Here is a 22,869-nt window from a genome sequence, read left to right as displayed (position 1 = left end):
GGAAGAGCTGTACTCCATCAAGCTGCAGATGGAGGCCTTGCAGGTGGATAAGAATTCAGGTATGCCAAGGAAGGACTTTGCATGACGGAGGATGTCCAGTCAGCGACTGACTTTGGAGGCCACTTGCGAGCATGGTTTGCCCAAGAAAGTTCATGGGTGATATTGAGGCCCAAAAGTTTGATAAACTGGGGAAATAAGGTGTATGACACTTTGAAAAAATAGCAATTTCTTGCTTTAGCTGTCCCCCTTGTGAAGAGTCTGAGCAGGGATTTCCAAATTATCATAAATTGTCCAAACAAAAGGTGACTGAGACCTGTTGCATGTATAATTATGAACGCAATCAATGGGAAAGTTTGAGTGATGAATGAAAAATTATTTGCAATAAATGAAATTCTGTCCGCTCACCCCCCCTTCCATCCACTGGCACTCTTCGGTAAACTTCAAGCTGCTCTCACCACTCCGCCAAACTTCTGTCTTCCAGTTCACACGTGTTCTGCAAAAAGAAAACCCCTTACCTTATTACTCTTCCTAAGTCTAAGCTGAACACTCACCTCAATTAATTTGTCTTCCTGTGCCATGGTCTTCCCTCCAGGATTTCAAGTTTTCTGCACACCATCACTTCACCATCTTGCCCATTTCTACATCTGTGCTTTTTGACACCCTGTCCAACCTGTCCACCCTTTCCTCTGCCATGTGTCTTCTTGTGCTGTGATGCATCGATGCATTTTCGTCCTCCTATTTCCCCTTTTCCCCACTTTTTCTGTTGACCCTTCTCTTGTATAATGCTTCCATAAGTCTCAACTTCGTTTGAAAACAATGATGATGAAAACGAATGTCAAATCGATTTAAAACATCCCAAATGTTGAAATGGTGATTAAAACTAATGTCGCTAGTCGTTACCGGCTAGACATTGTGTAAATTCCCAGCACTTACTGCAAATTTCAAAAGGATATGTGGGGTGCCAAGGTGGCTCACAGTAGGATTGTCATTTCCATATCTGTGGGAAAGCCTGCTCTAATTTTTAAAAAAAAAAATTGTTCTTGTTGTTGTCATTGTTAACGAAAAAACTGTTTCAAATAAATGAAAAACTCTTTCAAGTTGACGATAGATGATTCAAAACTTTGATTCCGGATTTTTATGTTGTCTGTTGCATGCTGAAATCTCCTGATTAATGACTACACTTCCTCTGGTCATTTGTCCAAATCGTACTTCTTGTGCCAAGAAGACAGTGGTTCATCTTGAATGATGAGCTCATTTTTGTCTTGAGGTGGAATATTTCATCCCTGCCCCCTTCACTTTCTGAATTTTCCACCTTTTCCCCTTTATATGCCTCCCACATTCCTCTCCCTCTTCTCACCTTGCCTCCAACCTTCTCTCTCCCGCCCCTCTCCATCATTCCCTTCCCTATCTATCTTTCTTTCCCGAACAATGCCCTTTGTTTCCTTTTCAAATCGAATCTATATAATTTCATCTCCACGTTATGGTTTGCAATCCCGATGCAGAGTTGACACCTTGGTTTGACCAATGCACTTAACACACATCACTGGCTGATGTTTTCAATAAAAATAGACAATGTGAGAAACTCAACAAAAACAAACAGATAGTGCTGCCCGAGGAGAAGTGTAATGACACAGCACGAGTATTGTATGTTGACATTTTCTCTTTTGTGTTTTCGGTCAGTGCATCACTGTGAGGACCTTCCGTGTTTTCAAAGAACCTTTTGTTGATGTATGCATATTTTACAGGGAGAATGAGGTGTTGAAGGTGCAACTCAAGAAGTATGTCGCAGCTGTTCAGATGCTCAAGAGAGAGGGAAACCTTGGTGGTGGAGGTATGTTTCCCTTTGCGTCATGGCAAACTCTTTTTTTAAATTTATTTTCTTGTTTATTTTTTTGTATACATTGCTGAGACTTGTAAGAGAGTGAACACACAACACACAACAAGAGGGGCAGGGAGATACAAGGGGTGGGAGAGGGAAGGACAAAGCAGTGGGAAACAGAGACATTAGGAGATCTGTGGAAGGGAGAGGGATGGGGTAGGGTACACCGGGTATACAAGATGGACACCACAGGGACGTTCAGGACCTTACACGACAGGGAACTTTCGGAAAGGAAGGCCGGGAATTTGAAGAAGGTGTGTTTGGGGTGGATTAACGAGGGTAGAAAGGATCGTGGTTTTGGATGGGGGGTGATAAGAGGTGGTGGTGAACAGCTGTTTTGAAGACCTGGAGGGAAGAATGGGTTTGAAGAGAGTGTGGGAGTTTATTCCAAAGGAGGGATAAAAAAAGGAATGAAAGAGTGAAGATGAGCAGTGATTCGTGATTTTGGCAGTTTCACCAGAAGGGGGTTGCTGTGGCAGACCTTGAGTTCCCTGCGGAAATATGGGGGGGGGGGGGTCTGTGACCTGGTCTGAAACCAAATTGATGATTGGAAAGCATATCACACACAGAGCAAGGGGGGCGACAGAGGAGAGAGGATGGTGGAAGACAAAAAGACCACCGACCTGCCTGCGGTGAGAGTGTGAGAGGCCTAAAGACTCACCCTTACCACGGGAGATACCAATGATCCTAAATACTTTGGTTACCACAGCATGAAGCCGAGAAAGGTGAGAGGCAGGAGCACCAGCCTAGAGGGGAGAGCAGTGCTCCATCAGGCTGCGGACGCAAGCTTTGTATGTGGTCAGGAGCTCAGGTGGGCCGAGGAAGGACTTTGCACGACGGAGGATTCCCAGTCGGCAACTGGCTTAGGAGGCCAGGTTGGAAATGTGGCTTTCCCAGGAAAGATCATAGCAGATAGTGAGACCCAGAAGCTTGAATGAAAGGACTTCTTTCAGAGTATTGATGAGAAAGTAGATGGGGGGGGGGGTCTAACCGGTCCTTTCTGAGAGACAAAGTGAGAGTGTGAGATTTGTCAGGATTGAAAGACATATTCCACGTGTTGGACCAGTTTGTGATTTTATCCAGATCTGCAAAGAGTGAAGAAGCTACTGCTTGCTGGTCTGAGGGATGACGCATGGTGCAGCAGAGGTTGGAGTCATCAGCAAAGAGATAAAGAGAATTTCCAAAGAGTCGGAGAGATCATTGATGAAAACCAGAAAAAGAACAGGGCCCAGAATGCTACCTTGAGGAACTCCAGCCTGGACAGGAAGAGGGGATGAGAGAACTCCATTAAGGGCCACATGTTGACTGTGACAGGAGAGGAAGTCTGCAAGCCATGAGTGGAGATGGCCTTGGATACCATAGGAAGAGAGTTTGGTGAGCAGGGCAGGGTGCCAGACTGTGTCAAAAGCCCGCAATATGTCGAGGGATATGGCTCTGGTTTAATGTCTGGCATTGAGGATCTCTGTCCATTGTTGGGAGAGCAGAAGCAGCATTTCCATACTCGAGTGACCTGGTCTGAAACCAAATTGATGATTGGAAAGCAAGCCATTGGAGAAGAGGAAGGATTTAATGTCTGAAGTGATGATGTATTCCATAACCTTGCTGATGATTGGGAGAAGGCTGATTGATCTGTAGGTGCATGCATCTGTTTTGCACTTTTTTATGCAGGGCAGTGATGTTTGCTGATTTCCAAGCAGATGGCAGATGACCTTGAGCAAATGAGAGGGTGAATAGAACAGAGAGAGAGAGAGAGAGGGTGAGCAAGTATCCATATCCGGATTCGGATCTTCACCAAAATGGAATCGATTCGTCCTTGCTACACACCCATTTATCATAAAACTTTACTAAGTCGTGGAGATAGTCACAATCAAAACTAGAAGGGCACTCGGTAGAGCGCATACCTCCGCCACCAAGTTTCGTCCAAATCCGTCCACTTTTTGAGATATTTGGCGAGTTATCATTTTTTGCTCTCTCTCTCTCTCTCTCTCTCTCTCTCTCTCTCTCTCTCTCTCTCTCTCTCTCTCCCTCCCTCTCTCTCTCCCTCTCCCTCTCCCTCTCCCTCTCCCTCTCCCTCCCTCCCCTCTCCCTCTCCCTCTCCCTCTCCCTCTCCCTCTCCCTCTCCCTCTCCCTCTCCCTCTCCCTTTCCCTTTCCCTTTCCCTTTCCCTTTCCCTTTCTCTTTCCCTTTCTCTTTCCCTTTCCCTTTCCCTTTCCCTTTCCCTTTCCCTTTCCCTTTCCCTTTCTCTTTCTCTTTCTCCCTCTCTCTCTCTCTCAATGGTGAAGAATCGCCTTAAAAATTCGAGTAGTCGAATCCAGATCCGGATCTTCACAAAAATCGAGTACTGGTAAGTACTTACAAAAGCTATTTTATTTGAAGTTATAACCTTAACTTGTAAGCAACCGACTGATTTACCAACTGCCCGGATCTTCAGCTGAGCACCGTTTTTCATCGAGGTTTCGATTCTTTCAGCCCAGAACCTCTCCAAACGGTGGATCCACAACCCAGGTCGCATGTCCACAGCAGTAGATTACTCAACATCAACGGACCCACAACCCAAAGTGTGTCCAGACAGTCAGTCAACACAGCAATGCCACATCCTTATTAAAATTTATTTAATTATTACTTTTATTTAAAGAATTACTACATATGAATAACTTTAATCATACACCACTTTATATGATAATATATTAAGTGATAAATACTTTACCTCATGTATATGTGCATGACACAGCACCTCCATCCAACCATACGCTCAAACTGTGATTCAAATATTCAAACTGTCATCAATAACCAATTTTAACATGCTGCATTGTGTATCTTAGCAACCACCAATAAATTACATTCATGCTTATTTATTATGTATTTTATAAATAATATTTTTTATTTATTGTATTTTCATCTAAATACCTCCATTATATAATATATATATATATATATATATATATATATATATATATATATATATATATATATATATATATATATATATACATATATATTTCATCAATAATATTATTTTTGAAGAACTTACCACACCAAAATAATTAATTTATTTATTATTATATCAAATGCAATGCAATCAGAACTTTTTTTACATGAAAACCAACCAAACTTAAACAAAAGGTGATGATGGAGTGTAAAGACATTCTCACAAGATCTGATCAATCAGCCAAATATACTCTGTTTGACATGATGGAAAAAAACCTTCTCAGCACGTTCCACAAAATCATCCTTTACTGAAAAAATTCCTGCAAATCTAAGTAGCTGAGATGAAAAGACATTGTAACCCATTTTAATTGGTACATTGCTACCTGGAAAGGTGTACAAGACTACAGGGAAAATAAATCATCAACTTTATGATATACACTTGCACTAAAACCATTCTGTCCGACTTTAACCAACAAATCCAGATATAGTGCAACTGTACAATCATTACCACTCCTGTTTACAATCAACCTATCTGGATAAATCTTGTGAAACTGCCTATCAAAAAAAATTATAGTTAACCACACAAATATCATCTATATAACATGTATGAGATAATATTTTAGCTCATCCTAATTTTTTTCTCCTTCATCAGTTTCTGCATGAATGAAAATTCACAGAAAATAAGAAAAATATCTGCTGGTAGGGGAATGCAATTCCCAGTCATGGGAATACCCTTAGCCTGTTGAAACAGTACAACAAGGAAATCCAACACAGGTGGAGGCCATTCAGCCCATCATGCCTGCATTATCCCACAAAAAGACACAAGAGTATTCAATAAAATAAAATAAACAGCATCCTTAAACTTCTTATCAAAACAATGAAAACTTGAATATTTATTTTTTAGAAAAGAATGCTCTTTCAAACCTAACACATAGAAACTTATTAAAAGAGTTTAAAAAAAACCTTGTCAATCACTTTGAAGAGTGAATCCCTCACAAGTACAAAATCCAAATTTGTACGTAAGTTAAAAAATCAAAAATTTCAACTGACTTGATATTGAGACGCCTAATTCTATCTAAGAACTCTAAGGAATAATTAATGTTCCAGAATGTGTTAATACCAGAATTCTTCTCAATTGCTAAACACTATTTTCTGAACTGTTCCCTCACAACTTGTAAGCCTGAGTTAACGATAACCGATCACTGTTTGGTATAACACTGCCTGGCACCCGCTATAAACCTATACTTGTACAGGTTCTTATGAAGCTTTGGTATCCACAAAAGTCAAGGAATGCAAAGATTTACCTCTTTGCATTGAATACTGAAATTATTAACTGAAACCTCCTGATGTTCAGAGATAATATCTTGGAGCAACTTATGATAAGGAGCATATGTGCTATTCCCTATACTAGTGAAAGTAACCGTATCAATGCCTGACTCTCTTAATAAAACCTCCACATAAAACTTTTTACAAACCTCAACAAAATTATTAGCAACCTTATCTGCTGAAGCTGTCATGTAGTGCCCGAATGTCTTTACAAACACTCGGCGGCTTGTTCAACACTGGTTAAGACCGACCCAGTGGAAGCAAGTCCCGACCACTAAAAAAACTTAATCTTATTATCCAGGACTTCCAGAACTCTGTTAAACCATGAACTGAGAAGCCTATTGATTTTGAGGTCAAAGGTCATCCTGAGGTCAAATTTCTAAAATCATCATTTTTCATCAGATTGACTTGAAAGTTGAACAGAATTTGCATATTGGGTCTTGAATTGGGAAACCAACTATTTTTGAGGCTGAAAGGTGAAAGGTCAACTCAAAGTGAAACTTCTAAAATAAAATTTAATCTGAAAAATAATCAATTTTCATCCGATTAACCTGAGCTTTGATTAAGATCGTCAATTTTAATTTTAATAAAATGGACAATTTGATGTATCCATGGCAACTTTTTTGTGTGGTGGGGGGGGTGGATTTTGCAATTATCGTGCTCAGCACGACGTGCATCTTGTTTGTTTGTACGCATTCGGACAAAATTTGTTGGAGTTTGGTGTGTGATAAGAATGAATTGTTTAGATTTTCGTGAAGATCCAGATCCATATCTAGCTACTATAATTTTAAAAGTATTTCTTCACAATTGGGAGATATCGCACGATATCTCAAAATGTGTGGACAGGTTGTGACAAAACTCTGTGGATAAGTTTGGGAGGTGGCAGGAACAAATCAATTAGATTTTGATTCAGGTCCGGATGTAGATCCTCCCGATTAGTGAGATAGAAAATGTAAACTGTTCAGCCTGGCGGAGGTATGCGCTCTACGAGTGCCGCTGTAGTTGTGCATGAAATGTTCTTTGAAGAGTTCTTATTTTCACTTGCATTATCATCTTGCAGTGTCATGTCTAAAGTCATAAGGCTGGACCAACGGATTACTTGATTGGGAATGATGCATACTTGCGCAACAAAAGTAATGACGTTCGAACCAAAAGCAAAGAAGGATTGATATCACTGGGCTGCATTTGAAATATTTTTTCAGAGCTCTAGGTTTTCTCAACGGTCCTTATATGGTTTTTGCATGCTGAATTCAGAAATGTATCTAATTTCGCTCAATCAGGTCAAGTTTTTATGCTATCTCAATTTTAAGGAAAAAATAATCAAAATTTTTGTTTTTTTAATTAGCATTTTTTTTATTCAAAATCAGACTTACATTGACAGAAAATGTACAAACTATACATATAATGACACACAAGTACACTTAATGTGGAAGAAAGTGCCTTCTCAATTACTTTCATTTCTATTTCAGGAAAATATAGATGAATCGTTGTTTCTGGCAACACCCAACTTCAGTCGCTCCAGCAGTCGCTGTTTTCCTTCATCTTTTTAATGTTGAATTTCACATTAATTGTACTTGTGCGTCATTTTATATATAGTTTGTACATTTTCTGTCAGGGATCATGATTAGACATAAAAACTTGACCTGATTGAGCGAAATGAGATACATTTCTAAATTCAGCATGCAAAAAGCATATAAGAACCGTTGAGAAAACCTAGACCTCTGAAATGATGCAGACCAGTGTATTTGCCTGCAAAATGATACTTTTGCTGTTTCAGCCCAGCTCCGTCAAGCTTACATTCGGCACACCCTTGCATCATCATCAATTTATGTGCAGCGTGTCGCTGTGGATTTTGCATCATTGATGGGAGTGCTGCTGTGCCACTGATGGAATTTTATTTTTGGAATTTTTTTCGGTGTGCCGATGATAACTCTCCTCCACTTTGTGAAAGACACCTTGGAATAATTTTGTGCACTAACTCGTGCTCGCAGATGGGACACCCAGTTCAATGTCCCGAGGAGAGACCGTACACATGTTGATGAATCGTCCTACTTGCGAAATACCAGGATGACTCAGGGATTCAAACCCAGACTGGATAGCTAAGAAACGAGTGTGCATACCTTCAAGTTATCCTACCATTCCTATATCCTTGCAGAAATGTCTCAAGAGAGCTGATAAAATTGTCATCAGAGATTTACCAAATCACATGAGATGTCATGTGAGATTTTTTGTAAAGGCAGCCAGTAAAAGGCACATGCTTAAATATGAATTGCAGAGCTCTCACCATGCCTTGCATTTGGAAACATCACTTTGGAATCTAATTTGCAAGTAAGCTGCCTTCATTAATCTGTTTTGTCTGGAGTTCGGCAATCACTCCCAAACCTGCGACTGGAATAATTTCTGTAATGTTCAGATTAGCACACAAGACACTGCTTTCTGGTTTATCTCAGCTCCTTTGGATACAAGACACCAGCGTTGCTTGGTGAGATATACCCAATGCACACAATTGCTTTAGGGAATCCAAATTTCACATGGTCTGTGGCAAGCAAGAGCATTGGCTGGAACTTGTTCAATAATATTTGTTTGGGAATGGCACCCACCTCCTGGACCCTTATATATAAGTGTTTACACACGAGTGTGTGAGGTTGTTGGATGCTTGAGATTCCTATCCTGTCTGAGTTATTATTTTAAAAAAAACATTTGTTTGGTGTAGCCCTTGGACACTTTTGGCAGGCCACTAAGCAGTCCAAAGGTGATATCTTTTTCCAAACCACCCTCGCTTATGCAAGCGTCAATCCATTATCTAAAGCCTTGTTTGTATAATATAATGAAAACTGAGTTGATCTGTTTGGTGTTCCCATCTGAACCCATGGCTCAGGAAGCAGAGAACTCTCATCTTTGTTTCTGGCTGGTATATGGTTATAATTTCTTGCTGAGGCTTATTGTTAATGTAACTCTTCTTATTTGGAGTAAATTAGACTGGAGATGATATGGAATCCACTGATCATTATTTGGATGCTCTGGTTAAGCGAGGTGATAGTTATAGTCCGTGAATAGTGTAATAAACAGAAACTTTTTGCGGGCAGGCTTAAACAACAATGGCGCATCGGTGGCTTGGCCGAGCAGCACTCAGCATCGGTAGCGGCTAATTCCGGAACTACATGGGGACAAACTCAAATATTTTTGTCTGAATATTTGAAAACCTGTTTCCAATTCTTTTTTGTTTCCAACTTTTTATTTTTCGGAGAAAGGTGATTTTTCAGGAAAATGTCATTACATTAGAATAGCTGTATTTTACATGAGTCGCTGTATGTGAAGTGCAATTGGGGTTGTATCCTCAATCCCAACCTCGAGTTTAATCCTTCCTATAATTCACTGACTGGTGTTTGGATTTGTCGTGTGTTTGTCGTTCAACTCCACCGACAGTTCTGGGCCGATTACATCCAGACTTGCGACATCGGATCAGCATGACCCCAGTTAGTGTATTCGGGTGTTTTTATTTTTGATGGTGGTCTTGGGAGGGAGGGAGGGGATGCAAATTTTCTATGTAAATGTGTATCGTGTAGCACCCCCTCCAGGTCGGGAGGGTATTACAAGTATCCACCATTTACAGTACAGTATTCCTGTCCCCACGTTTTCCAGTGCAGTGAGATGTTTTAAATTATTAGCAGTAGGTATGTTTTTGCTTCATGTACATAACCCGGGTTATTAGCCCATCCCCTGCGCAGTGAGAGACGGGGTTTTGCCATCACGTGTGTGTGTGTGTGTGTCTGTGTGTGTCTGTGTGTGTCTGTGTGTGTCTGTGTGTGTGTGTGTCGTAACTTTTTTGGGCTTTTCACATCAAATTTTCAACAAAGCCTTCTTATGAGAATATGGAGAAGACAAATTAATAATTTGGTCTGAAGGCCAAAGGTCAATGTGGCATAAAATCGTCTATTTTCAAACAATGGACCTGAAATTTTAATTGTCATTTGAGCTTTTGTTTTCAAATTTTCAACAAAACTCTATGGTTAGAATATGGAGAAGACAAATTAAGAATTTGGTCAAAAGGTCAAAGGTACTGTTTAGCATACAGAAGAAGAAGAAGTCTGAATGCAAAGCGGATGGGCTTTGCATTGTTTGAGGCTTTCTAGTTTATTTTATTTTCGGGAGCAACTGGGGCAACTGTCAGTTTCCTATACACCACCCAATCAAGGTACGTGTCAGAGGAATGTGCTGCATTCTTGGCACAAGGTCGCCCATCGGGTGGGTACTCTGCAAGTATAAACCCAGTTCACAATCTTAGAATCTCTCAAACCTGGGATTTAATTTCGCAACTTGAAAAAAAAGAAATGCACTTTAGTGCTTGCACTTTAGGACTTCCGGTTCCGGTTTTGAGCGGCAAGAGGTCTCCTTCGGGGCTCCCTGCTGACATTCTCAAAGTTAAGTTCCGGTTGTTATTTGTCCCGTTTTAACTGTTTAATTTTCTCACCTACATGTTAATGTGTGTTCCTAGTTCGGTTTTGTTTCAAAAATCGTGCTATTTTGTGAGTATTTATGTCGACGTTCTTACCTGGTGTTTGAGGCCTAGTCCTAGGCTTGAGGCCTACCGGTTCCACTTGGTGTTCGATCGTTTTTTTTTTTGTTTGTTTGTTTTTTCTCCCCATTACCTTCAATTTCTATCCTCCCCATTACCTTCAATTTTCATCCTCCCCACTTTCCAAACATCCCCCATTCTCCCAACTAATCTCTTTCTTATCTCAAAAAAAAAAAAAAATAAAATAAAAAAAAATATACCCAACAACAACAACAACAACAACAACAACAACAACAACAACAACACGCTCACCTTCTCCCGATTCTGCTACTTCTTCTTCCTCTTAACTTCCTCCTCGTCTTCCTCGATTTCTTTTTTTTTTTTTTTTACATTTCCATGACCTAATCTGTTGAACTCTCTCATACATTAATATTAACAACAAAAACGATCTTATGATGCTTCATCTTCCTCTCTCACACATGTGGTACTCTTTACTGTTTCACAATGCACTACTCTTCTGCTATTTCAACAGACTGCTTTCATTTCGACCTCTCCTTCATTCCTTGCCTAAAAAATCCAACTATTACAGCGCTTCTTCTCTCCATGCTCTGAATTCGCCTTCATTGCATCCATCAAGAATTGTGTTAAATCGCATCTCTGACCTAAAACTTTTAAAAACCACAGTTTGCCATGAATGCTCGCTTTCCATCAACCATTCTTTTTTTCCAACTTCAGTGCCAACTCACCCCCTCACCCCTCACTCTCACTCTCAAAGCAACCATCCCACTCTTCTCCTCCAAGCCTCCCTCTCACCTCTTTCAAAAATTCCCCCTCACCTTTCTCCCACCTTTCATCCCCCTCACTCTTCCTTCTGTAAGTTGCCCCCCCTCTCATCCACCAACCTGCCTCCCTCCACTGCCCTCTCACCTCCATCTCTTCACTCCACCTCCTCAAATACTCAACTGCCATCTTCCTTGTCTCTTGTCCCCCTCTCTCCCAGCACCACAGAGCCTTTTCTCCTCCTCATTCGGCCCCCTCCCTCGCTATTCTGCAATACCCCACACTCCTTCAGCAACCCTCCTTACCTCCCCCTCGTCCCTCGTCCTACCCTCCCCCGCCCCCTCCACCTCCTGCACCCAAAGCCTCCTCCCCTACCTCTTCATTAAAAGTGTGGACCTCAAATATCCGGGGCCTTCGCTCAAACCTTTCAGATCTTTCCATGCAGGTTGCCACTGACAAACCAGACATTATCTGCCTAACAGAAACTTTCCTCTCCCAAGACGTGTCTGACTCCCAAGTATCTCTCCCTGGTTACTCCCTCTTACGGTATGACAGACCTGAGCCTCGTCCTGGTGGAGGTGTTGCTCTCTTCATCAAAGACTCTATTCCTCACTCTCCCTGCACTGCTCTCCCACTCCCCCACACCCCCAGGAATACCTCTGGCTTCGGCTTCCCCTCCACTCCCACCTCATGTTTATATGTGTACTGTACCGTCCACCGAACAGTGATGACTCCATCTACACCTCACTCTCCGAAAACATGGACCATCTTCTATCTTCTCATCCAAACTCTCTCTTCCTCTTATGTGGCGACTTCAATTGTCATCACGCCAGTTGGCTAGGTGTGGGTACCTCTCTCACCTGCCATGGGACATCAGCAAAAGCTTTCTGTGACTCATTGGGACTGACTCAATCGGTCAGCTTCCCGACCCGGATCTCAACCAATGGTACTCCATCTCTTCTGGATCTGATTTTGACAAATTTCCCTGACAATATCTGCTGCTCTTCCTTCGCTCCAATTGGTTCTTCTGACCACGTCCTTGTTAAAGTGGACATCTCTCTGGCTGTTATCAGAGAACCACCTCACCGCCGTCGAGTCTGGCATTTCACTCAAGCCGACTGGCAGGGTCTCCGAGCAGCCATCAAACTTACAGACTGGTCTCCTATCACTACTTTCTCAAACATCAACTCATCCTGGGAATTCTTTCAAAGAAACTTGCTCTCCCTCATGCACAGATTTATCCCTCTCGTGTTCAGTTGTCTTACCCTTCCTCCCGCCCTTGGTTTACTGAAGCTTGTGGCGAGGCAGTTGTCCTAGAAACAACTTGCCTTTGCCTCATGGAAAGCAAACCCAACTGAGGGCAATCTCAGTTCTTTCCACAAAGCTCGGAACAAGTGTGTAGCTGCCCTCAGGAGAGCCAGAAAACAACATCTTTCTCATCTCAAGTCTGAACTCTCAAACCTCTCTCCCTCCTCAAAATCCTGGTGGCGTTTAATCAAATCTGTTTCTGGTGTATGTTCCCCTCCATCCCCTCCCTTACCTCAAATGGCCGCACTGCTGATTCCACACGTGATAAAGCTGAATGTCTAAACTCGGTGTTTGCAGCTAAATCTTGTGTCCCAAACCCATCACTATCTCTACCCACTTTACCCAGTCGCACCCAACTGTCCCTGGACTCTGTATCCTTTTCTCCTGACAAGGTGGAGAGCTTGCTTTCAAACCTCGAGTCAGATTCTGCAACCGGTCCAGACGGCATCAGCCCACGTGTCCTCAAAGCCTGCTCTTCTGCTCTTGCTCACCCTCTCTCTGTTCTATTCACCCTCTCATTTTCCCAAGGTCATCTGCCATCTGCTTGGAAATCTGCTAACATCACTGCCCTGCATAAAAAAGGTGCAAAAACAGATCCCTGTAACTATAGACCAATCAGCCTTCTCCCAATCATCAGCAAGGTTATGGAATCCATCATCGCTTCAGACATGAAATCCTTCCTCTTCTCCAATGGCTTGATTTCCAATCATCAATTTGGTTTCAGACCAGGTCACTCTACCCTAGATATGCTGCTACTGCTCTCCCATCAATGGATGGAGGTCCTCAATGCCAGACAGGAAATCCGAGCCGTATCCCTGGACATATCACGTGCTTTTGACACAGTCTGGCACCCTGCCCTACTCACCAAACTCTCTTCCCATGGTATTCAAGGCCATCTCCACTCATGGCTGGCAGACTTCCTCTCCTGTCGCAGTCAACGTGTGGCCCTAAATGGAGTTCTTTCATCCCCTCTTCCTGTGCAGGCTGGAGTTCCTCAAGGTAGCGTTCTGGGCCCTGTTCTTTTCTGGTTTTCATCAATGATCTCTCGGACTCTCTGGAAAATCCTCTATTTCTCTTTGCCGATGACTCCACCCTCTGCCGTACCATCTGTCATCCCTCAGACCGGCAAGCAGCAGCTTCTTCGCTCACTGCAGATCTGGATAAAATCACAAACTGGTCCAACACGTGGAACATGTCTTTCAATCCAGACAAATCTCACACTCTCACTATGTCTCTTCGAAAGGACCGTTTACAAAACCCCCCCATCCACTTTCTCAACAATCCTCTGGAAGAAGTCTTTTCTTTCAAGCTTCTGGGTCTCACTATCTGCCATGACCTTTCCTGGGAAAGTCACATTTCCAACCTTGCCTCAAAAGCCAGTCGCCGACTGGGAATCCTCCGTCGTGCAAAGTCCTTCCTCGGCCCTCTTGAGCTCCTGACCACTTACAAAGCTTTTGTCCGTAGCCTGATGGAGTACTGCTCTCCCCTCTGGGCTGGTGCTCCTGCCTCCCACCTTTCTCGACTTCACGCTGTCGAAACCAGGGCTTTTAAGATCATTGGCATCTCCCGCAATGAAGCTGAGTCTTTGGGCCTCTCACTCAATCACCGCAGGTTGGTCGGTGGTCTTTCTGTCTTCTACCGACTCCTCTCAGCCTTGCCCCCCCTGCTCTCTCTGTGATTTGTCCCAACCACATTTCCACAGGGCGCTCAAGGTCCGCCAACAACCCCCTTCTGGTAAAACTACCAAAATCACGAATCACTGCTCATCTTCACTCTTTCATTCCTCTTTTTTCCCGCCTTTGGAATAAACTTCCTCACTCTATTCTTTCCCATTCTTCCCTCCAGGCTTTCAAAACAGCTGTTCACCACCACCTCTTATCTTCCCCCATCCAAATCCTCGATCTTTTCTACCCCCGATAATCCACCCAAGCCCACTTCCTTCAATTCTCCTGCTTTCCTTCCTGAAAGTCCCTTTAATGTCCATCTTCCCCTCGCCATGTTCCCCGTCCCATCCCCATCCCTCTCCCTTCCACAGTTCACCTGTGTCTGTTCCCCAATGTTTTGTCCCTTCCACTCCCGCCCCTCTTGTCTCATGCCTCCTTGCTGTGAGTTGTGTGTTAGCTCTCATACGAGCCTCGACCAAGGTATACAAAAAAAAAAAAAAAAAAAAAAATAAAATAAAATTGCAATTCAAATTGTGCCTGGTGGTGGCTTAATGGTTATGGTGGTGGGCTTTGGATCCTAGGGTCCTGAGTTCAAATCCCGCTCAGCTGTTGAATTAATACCAGGTGGGGTCGACTCGGACCGTCATCCTTCCGAGATCAGCAAAATGAGTGCCAGTTTGCTGGTATCCTGTGTTGGAGTGGCGACCCGTCCATGATTGTGCCCAATAGCCAAGGAGACTGCTAAAGCAGCACCAACGCTCTGCACAGAGTGGAGTCCCAATGGATGGAATTCAAATTGTGTCCGAACTTTGATTTGAATATAAACAAGATTTTTAATTGCAGTCACGTGTTTTTTTTATTTATTATTTTTTTAATTTTTCCTTGATATTTGCTTGAACCATCCCTGATTATGGCCTCCGTGTAGTGTTTGGGCAAAAACTTTGCATTGCCGACATGATTAGACTGTGATGAGCAAAACCAGTCGCGCTTAAGTAGGTGACTTTCGCTTGAACCAGCCTTGTTTTTCAATAACTTTCTATTTTTTACAATATAATGAACAAAGTAATAACGGCATTTAATTGAATGTAGTTAAAAAACATAGGCAGTAATTATCCCCAAAAGGCGCTGTGTTTTAACATTTATTGCCCAAGTGTTTTCGCTTTTCTTGTGCATTCGAACTTCAGCAATGTGCTAATGATTGCTGTTTCATTAAAAGTTCTGAAAAGTGCAGCACTTCATCGTCAATTAAATGATCAGTTGCATGACTCTTACATAATGCTGTTTTCGTGGCACTTTTTGTGCACGTTTATGTAATGTGGATTATAATGAAAGCATTTGTTAACACGAACAAAACTCTGTGTTGGCAGAAACAATGAACCCAACAAATCGGTTAAGGATCTATATGTTATGAATGGTGACATAAGAGCTATTAAAAATTATCCATTGAAACTTCGGATCATCCTAATCCTGACGTTCTCAAAACCACTTTGAGCCACACTACAAGTGGCAAGCAAGGGAATGAGCTTACCACAAAATAGAGTGGAAGAAACAGGAACCTGTGAGTAAGAGGGGTTGGTTACTTAATATTAATAGTGGTGCAAAGGTTTGCTGGTTGCGATGGAAGGTTGGGGGTGGGGGTGGGTAAGGTGAGGGGGAACAAAGGGGGGGACATCAAATGGTAGTGCACCTCTTGCTTGTTGAACCCCTGAAGAGAAGAGTAGGAATTAGGAAGGGGGTTACTGTATGAACTGGAAGAGCCCTTGATACTTTTTGGCAGTTCTTAAACTAGATGTGCCTTCTTTATTTTCAATGATACCATTTTGTTTTTGAAATGACCTATTTTCGATGTTTAAGACTGACTGACAGTAGTTCTGTACAAGGATTACAGGAAGGAAAGGACCTTAGTGTTTCATTGTTGAATCAACGGTGTACTATATTTGAATTTGGAAGTTGCGTCAGGGCAACGCACACATTTTTCCGATCTACGAGCTTATCATCTAAATGTATATTGCACACACAAATTTTAGAGGTGAAAATGGAGAAAAGAGATTTCGGAGGAGGAGGAAGAAGAAGAAGAAAAAGCAAGAGGAGGGATCGTATGGTGAAGAAAAGATGTCAGGAGGGGAAATGTCCTAAATTATGCCTAATTGGTGGAAACTTAATGTTTCCAACATTAAAACTTTTCCCTCCTTGCCGGTAGTTAAGGAGTTTTTCATTTCTACTTAGAGGTTATTTTGGGCAATGCTGCGTTTTCATCGGTAGCATTTTCCTGCATTAGGCATTGCATGAGGGCAATGAGACTTCTCTTGAAAGTATTAAGAGTCTGAACTGACATCACATGGAGATGAGGCCAGGCAGATTACCCCCTTCCTTGAAGGACTAATGAACCGACTAGTAAAGTTATTTATTTATTTATTTTTTTTTTTTTTTTAATAAACGAATAATCCAGTAGTGAATTGGTAATTATCCTGAGATTAGCTTGGTTTCCAGGGGCTTCACATCTAAATCCTTAGAGCTCTGACAGATCAGAGTTAAATCTGACACTATGTTAATGCTCATCCTTGGATAGTTGCTGCTGCCTATATAAATAAATAAATAAATAAATAAATATGAGTTTCCTTACAAGGAAATGCAATACAGGAGGAGGCCACTTGGCCCATCACGCTTGCACAGTGGTTGCAAACATATGGTTCTTTTTCCATGATGTTCTTTTTAAATGCTGAGTATCAAGCAAGGAAGCAGCACGTATCTTTTTATGCCTCCACTGACGAAATTATGTTTTGGGGTTGTCCATCCATCAATGATAGTTTTTTGTTTCCATGATAACTTTTGAACAGCTGAAGGGATCTAACTCAAACTTGGTACACGTGTGTATGATGATTTAAAGAGAAACTGATTTCATCATTGAACCATTGATGGGATTTTGACCAAACTTGGTACAAGTTACATATATTATGATGCAAAGATGAACTGATTAGGTCTTAGCAAGAGGTCATGTCTGGTAAAAATGTAATACGTCGTGACGTCAGTGTGCCGTTGTCGTGTTGTCTTTGGGTTGACTCGGCCGGGGTTCTAACCGCCGACCTCCCAGTGTCAGAGAGGACATTCTAATGATTACATCACCGAGTCTGGTGAATTTAAGGCCAGTAAGAAGACAAGCATTGGATTTGTACATTCTTTACAAAGCTTATTCTTTATATTCGATACTTTTGCTGAGCATTCTGTGTTGGTGGGAAATGCAGTACCTTTGTGTGGCTGTGGTTAATGGTTGCTTCATTGCCACTAATATAATTAATGCTTAGTTTCATGTCCAATGGATCATTTGCAGTGAATTTGAGATACAGTGCCTTCAAAAAGTATTCACACCCTTTGGCTTTTCACATTTTGTTGTGTTACAGCCTGAATTTAAAATGGATTGAATTTAATTTTTGTTGGCATTGATGTACACTGTCCCCATAATGTCATAGTGGAATTTTTTCTTTAGAATTTGTTGCAAACAATTAAAAATGAAAATCTCAAATGTCTTACAAGGAAATTCAACACAGGTGGAGGCCGTCCAGCCCATCATGCCTACACCAACACCATACCAATTTATCAACACAAGATCCAAGGAAGAAAATACAAAAAAAGTTTTTAATTAATTTAATTTTGTTTTTTCTTTCCCTCAGGGAGGGGGGGGGCATGGGCTTGGTTAAAAACATGCAACATAAACCAGACAACCCCCCTTGACAAAGACCCCTACCAACAGCACTCCATAGACATGCACACGACCACCCATCAATGATCAAACTACCTAAAAGTCCTGTCAACATCCCTACACCCCTCTATCTCCATAACTTCAAGGTACATATCTAATTCTAATTTAAACTATCTACTGTTTCTGCTGCCACTACCTTTCCAGGGAGGCCATTCCATGCATTAACTACTCTCTGAGTAAAAGTCCCCTGCCTTGCTACTGTCTTAACTCTCCTCTTCTTTACTCTCAGGCTCTGGCCCCTGGTTCTATCACTGTCAACTCTGTTGAATATAATTCATCTGCACTGATTTTTTCTCAAACTTTCATTGTCTTAAACATCTCTCTCGCATCTCCTCGGAACTTCCTCCTTTCTAGTGTATAAAGCCCTGTCTTCTTCAGCCGCTCCTCATAGCTGAGTCTAGCTCGGCCCGGAATCAATCGAGTAGCCCTGGGCTGAACCCTCTCTCTATGGCATCTTTGTCCTGGAATTGTGGTGACCAAACCTGCACACAATATACTTGATGCGGCCCTCACTAAACTCCTATACAATGTTAACACCACCTCTTTTGATTTATGAATGATCCCCCTCCCAATACAGCCTAAAACCCTATTTGCTATTGTCATCTGCAAACTTGGAAAGCTTACTCTTTACCCCATTCTCCAAATCGTTGATCTTGCGTCAATAACTATTCAACCCCTTTGCTATGAAACTCCAAATTGAGCTCAGGTGCATCCAATTTCCTTTGATCATCCTTGAGATGTCTCTACAACTTGAATGGAGTCCATCTGTGGCCAATTCAATTGGTTGGACATGATTTAGAAAGAAACACACCTTTGTATAGAAGGTCCCACAGTTGACAGTGCATGTCAGAGCAGAAACTCCACCATGAAGTCCAAGGAACTGTCCATATAACTCTGAGATAGAATTGTGAGGAGGCATAGATCTAGGGAAGGATGTAAAACAATTTATAGAGTGTTGAAAGTTCCCAAGAGCACAGTGAGCTCCATCATTAGGAAATGGAAAGAATATGGAATGACCCAGACTCTTCCTAGAACTGGTTGTCCGACCAAACTGAGCAACTGGGCAAGAAGGACCTTGGTCATGGAGGTGAACAAGAACCCAATGACCACTCTGACAGAACAACAAAGTACTTTGGCTGAGATGGGAGAACCTGCCGGAAGGACAACAATCTCTGCAGCACTTCACAAATCTAGGCTTTATGGGAGAGTTGCCAGACGGGGTCCACTCCTGAGAAAAAGGCACATGACATCACGCCTGGAGTTTGCAATAAAGACACGTGAAAGACTGAGAGCATGAAGCAAAATATTTTGTGGTCTGATGACACCAAAATTGAACTCTTTGGCCTGAATGCAAAGTGCTACGTCTGGTGGAAACTGAGCACAGGTCATCACCCATCTAGCCCCATTCCTACCATGAAGCATGGTAGTGCCAGCATCATGCTAAGAAGATGCTTTTCTGTGACAGGGACTTTGAGACTTGTAAGGGTGGAAGGAATGATGGATGGAGTCAGATACAGGCAAATCCTTCAGGAGAACCTGCTTCAGAGTGTGAAAGACCGAAGACTGCGGTGAAGATTTACATTGCAACAGGACAATGACCCCAAGCATACAACGAAAGCAACACTGGAATGGCTTCAGAACAAGAACGTGAAAGTCCTTCAGTGACCCAGCCAAAGCCCAGACTTGAATCCCATTGAGAATCTGTGGAAAGACTTGAAGATTGCCGTTCACCAACACTCCCCGTCTAATTTGACAGAGCTTGAGCAAATCTGCAAGGAAGAATGGGAGAAAATCCCCAAATTCAGATGTGCAAAGCTGATGCAGACATACTCAAGAAGACTCGAAGCTGTTGTCGCTGCCAAAGGCGCATCTCCGAAGTATGGCCTCGGAAGGGTTGAATGTTGATGTAAATTAGATATTTCTGCATTTCATTCTCAATAAATTTGAAAAAATAATTGAAACATTTTAGCTTCATGATTATAGGGTATTTTATTGAAATTGGTGACCAAAAATTTCAATTTAATCCATTTTAAATTCAAGCTGTAACAACAATAAAATGTGAAAAAGTCAAGGGGTTTGAATACATTTTGAAGGCACTGTATGCCGTCTCAACACACAGTTTATCTCATCTGGTTCTAAAGTCACCCCTCCTTGGAAATCGAGTAATTGGGAAGATTGTTAATAAGGTGCAACAACAATCCACATGGCTTTTAATGCACGAGTGGAAATGCTGCACACGTCACTCCATTACATATTGGGCCATGATGTTAATGGACAATATCTGAGTCTGTAGCAGGCATAGAATTACAAAATACACAAAGGATGGAATTTGAAATTACTTTTCAGGAAGAAACTGCATTGTTTCTGGGATGCAGTCGGAAAGCAAGGTGTGGGAAGGAAAGGTCAATCGGGATAGATACAGGGACGGATGGGTTGAGGATTGTGCTTTGAAGCCAATACAGTGTTCAGCCATTCTGCTTATTTCATCTGGTCGATACGAATTCACTTTTCATTAGAAAAAGTTTCATGTTGGAGGGTTTGAAATAAATATTACTGGGATTTTTTTTTTTTTGAAGAAGTGGAACGTTCTTCTTTGTTTTTTCTTTTCTTGTCCTTTTTTAAAATTTTATTACTTACGAAATCTAAAGATTTCTTAAGTATATTAATGACTTCCGTCCTCTGTTTATTTGTTTGTTTGTGTGTTTGTTTGTGTGTTTGTTTGTGTGTTTGTTTGTGTGTTTGTATGTTTGTTTGTAGGCACGATAACTCGAGAACGGAAGAAGCTACCAATGTCAAATTAAACCACGTGATTCAGGAGTGTGATGGCTGGCGCTGATTGGATTTTGGTCAAAATTGGTCAAAGATCAAGGTCACAGTGAGGTCAAACATAATTCCGTAAATTCATGTGGAGAAATGGAGTATTTTTGCTTCGGTCGACGTTACGAGTTCGTTTTAACTTCGATTTTAATTTTGTCTTCGGTTTTTGCGATCGCTTAGGATGCTTAAAACTCGGTTGTCGAAATTCTGGTAAAAATCGGATGTTTTGGAGACGTTTTAAGATTGTATAAAAAATATTTCACTCGCCGCATCACGGGTCGTCACATGGTGCAGCGCGCTCGAGCAGAGGCGTTGTTGATCACGTAAAGGTTTTGCGTGTGCTCGCTGACGGTGTTTTCGATTAAGATGGTGTTTAAAAGTCATTTTTTTTTATCCCAATAAACGTTATCGTCGCATGCCTGACTCGCTAAGCCGTCGGATTATGTAAAGATTGTTGGTGGATGGCCGAATATTACGCTTTTGTGACTTTGATAAAATAATATTAAATAATTGCGTGGAGAAATGGAGATTTTTGCTTCGGTCGACGTTACGATTTTTGATGGTTTGGTACAGAATAATCGTAGAAACTTCTGGTTTGCGTCGCTACCTTCTCTCGAGACAGCTTTTATTAGACAAGGTCAGAGATAAAGTTGACGATTTCGTAAGTACCAGTCTATGACTGCTCGTTTTATTTATTTATTTATCGATAAATGTCGCTTATTTTGAATCTTGCATGTAAGTTGTCAAAGACGAGCGAATTAAAATCTTCACCAAAATCGAATCAATTTTGCATGGTCACACACCTAACATGTCCACTGAGTTTCATCCGAATCCATCCACAAATTTTTGCGATATCCTGCTCACAGACAGACAGACACGAGTGAAAACATAACCTCCGCCGACTTTCGGTGGCAGAGGTAACAAGATTGACTGGCAGAGAATGGCTAACTTGGAGGTAAACCACAATACAGATATAAAATAAACTCACGGTTGAACGAGACATTTCAATGTTATGGTTAAGTTTGACGTCTTTATCAAATTGCAGCTAACATCGCCCGGATACAATAGTCAAGCCTGTAGGCCTTGCAGTATACCCCAGACAACAGACTCAACGAGTGTGCACAACATCTGTGCATTTGTGGAGTCATCAATTGTGCTGCCTCAGTTTGGCTATTGGTAAAGGGGATGCGACAGCCTGTGTCATACAGCGGTCTGTTGAGTGAATCACGTGATTTGGCATTCTGCTGCAGTTACCATTGTGGTAGTAAGCACTTGTAAACAGACAACCGGGTTTTGTCATCTTTTTTTAAGGGAAATTCAATGCAGTATTTCTTCTTCCGTTTGATTATGTTTGTGCCATAATCCTGATGCTGTGTGGACTGTGCTTCCCTGCTGACAGACCTCTGGTAGCTTGTACCTATTGCTGTGTTTGAGCCTGGGGAGTAACTGCTGGAATATATCTGTCTGGATTCTTCCCCACATCTTTGTTCTTTGTTGCTTTCACATTTTCTTTCTTCTTTTTCACAGTTCTCTTTATTTATTCTCGTTCTTTCTTTTTCTTTTCTTTTATCTCTCTTGCTCTTCATGTCTCTGTTTATCGATCTGTCTATGAAAAGTGAATTCTTGCAGAAAATTTTTCTGTAAGCCTCACTTGGCCGTGCCTGGGTGGGTTTTAGGGTCGGGGAGTCGCGGCTGAAACCAGAATCCTATCCAGGTTCCTCCTGATGACTCCATCTTTGCTCTTTATTTATTTGGGTTCCTTTCTGATGACTCCAATGTAGTATTTGGTTTTCCGTTTGATTTAAACCTTCCGCATACTGTGAACCCAAGAGGTGTAAAACATTATTAAGTTTGGGGAAAATTGGACAACTTTGTTTGAATTTCGATGGGTTTTT

The 22,869-nt window shown here is 41.8% G+C and overlaps 1 protein-coding gene across 6 annotated transcripts in view; it reads left to right on the top strand.

Annotated features, from left to right (window-relative positions):
- SNX29 (sorting nexin 29) overlaps positions 1 to 22,869 on the top strand; it is a 375,087-nt gene that overhangs the window by 151,731 nt on the left and 200,487 nt on the right. For all 6 annotated transcript variants that reach the window (XM_085862384.1, XM_085862380.1, XM_085862382.1 and 3 more), the window contains one exon: positions 1,746 to 1,831. In XM_085862384.1, coding sequence (XP_085718510.1) covers positions 1,746 to 1,831 — 86 coding nt within the window. The remainder of the gene's footprint in view (positions 1 to 1,745; positions 1,832 to 22,869) is intronic.

Source organism: Eptatretus burgeri, chromosome 17, assembly GCF_056783735.1.
Source record: "Eptatretus burgeri isolate ZD-2024b chromosome 17, Ebu_testis_v1, whole genome shotgun sequence".
NCBI lineage: Eukaryota > Metazoa > Chordata > Myxini > Myxiniformes > Myxinidae > Eptatretus > Eptatretus burgeri.
The sequence above is the reverse complement of the archived record's forward strand: the minus strand, read 5'-3'. Positions and strand labels throughout refer to the sequence as shown.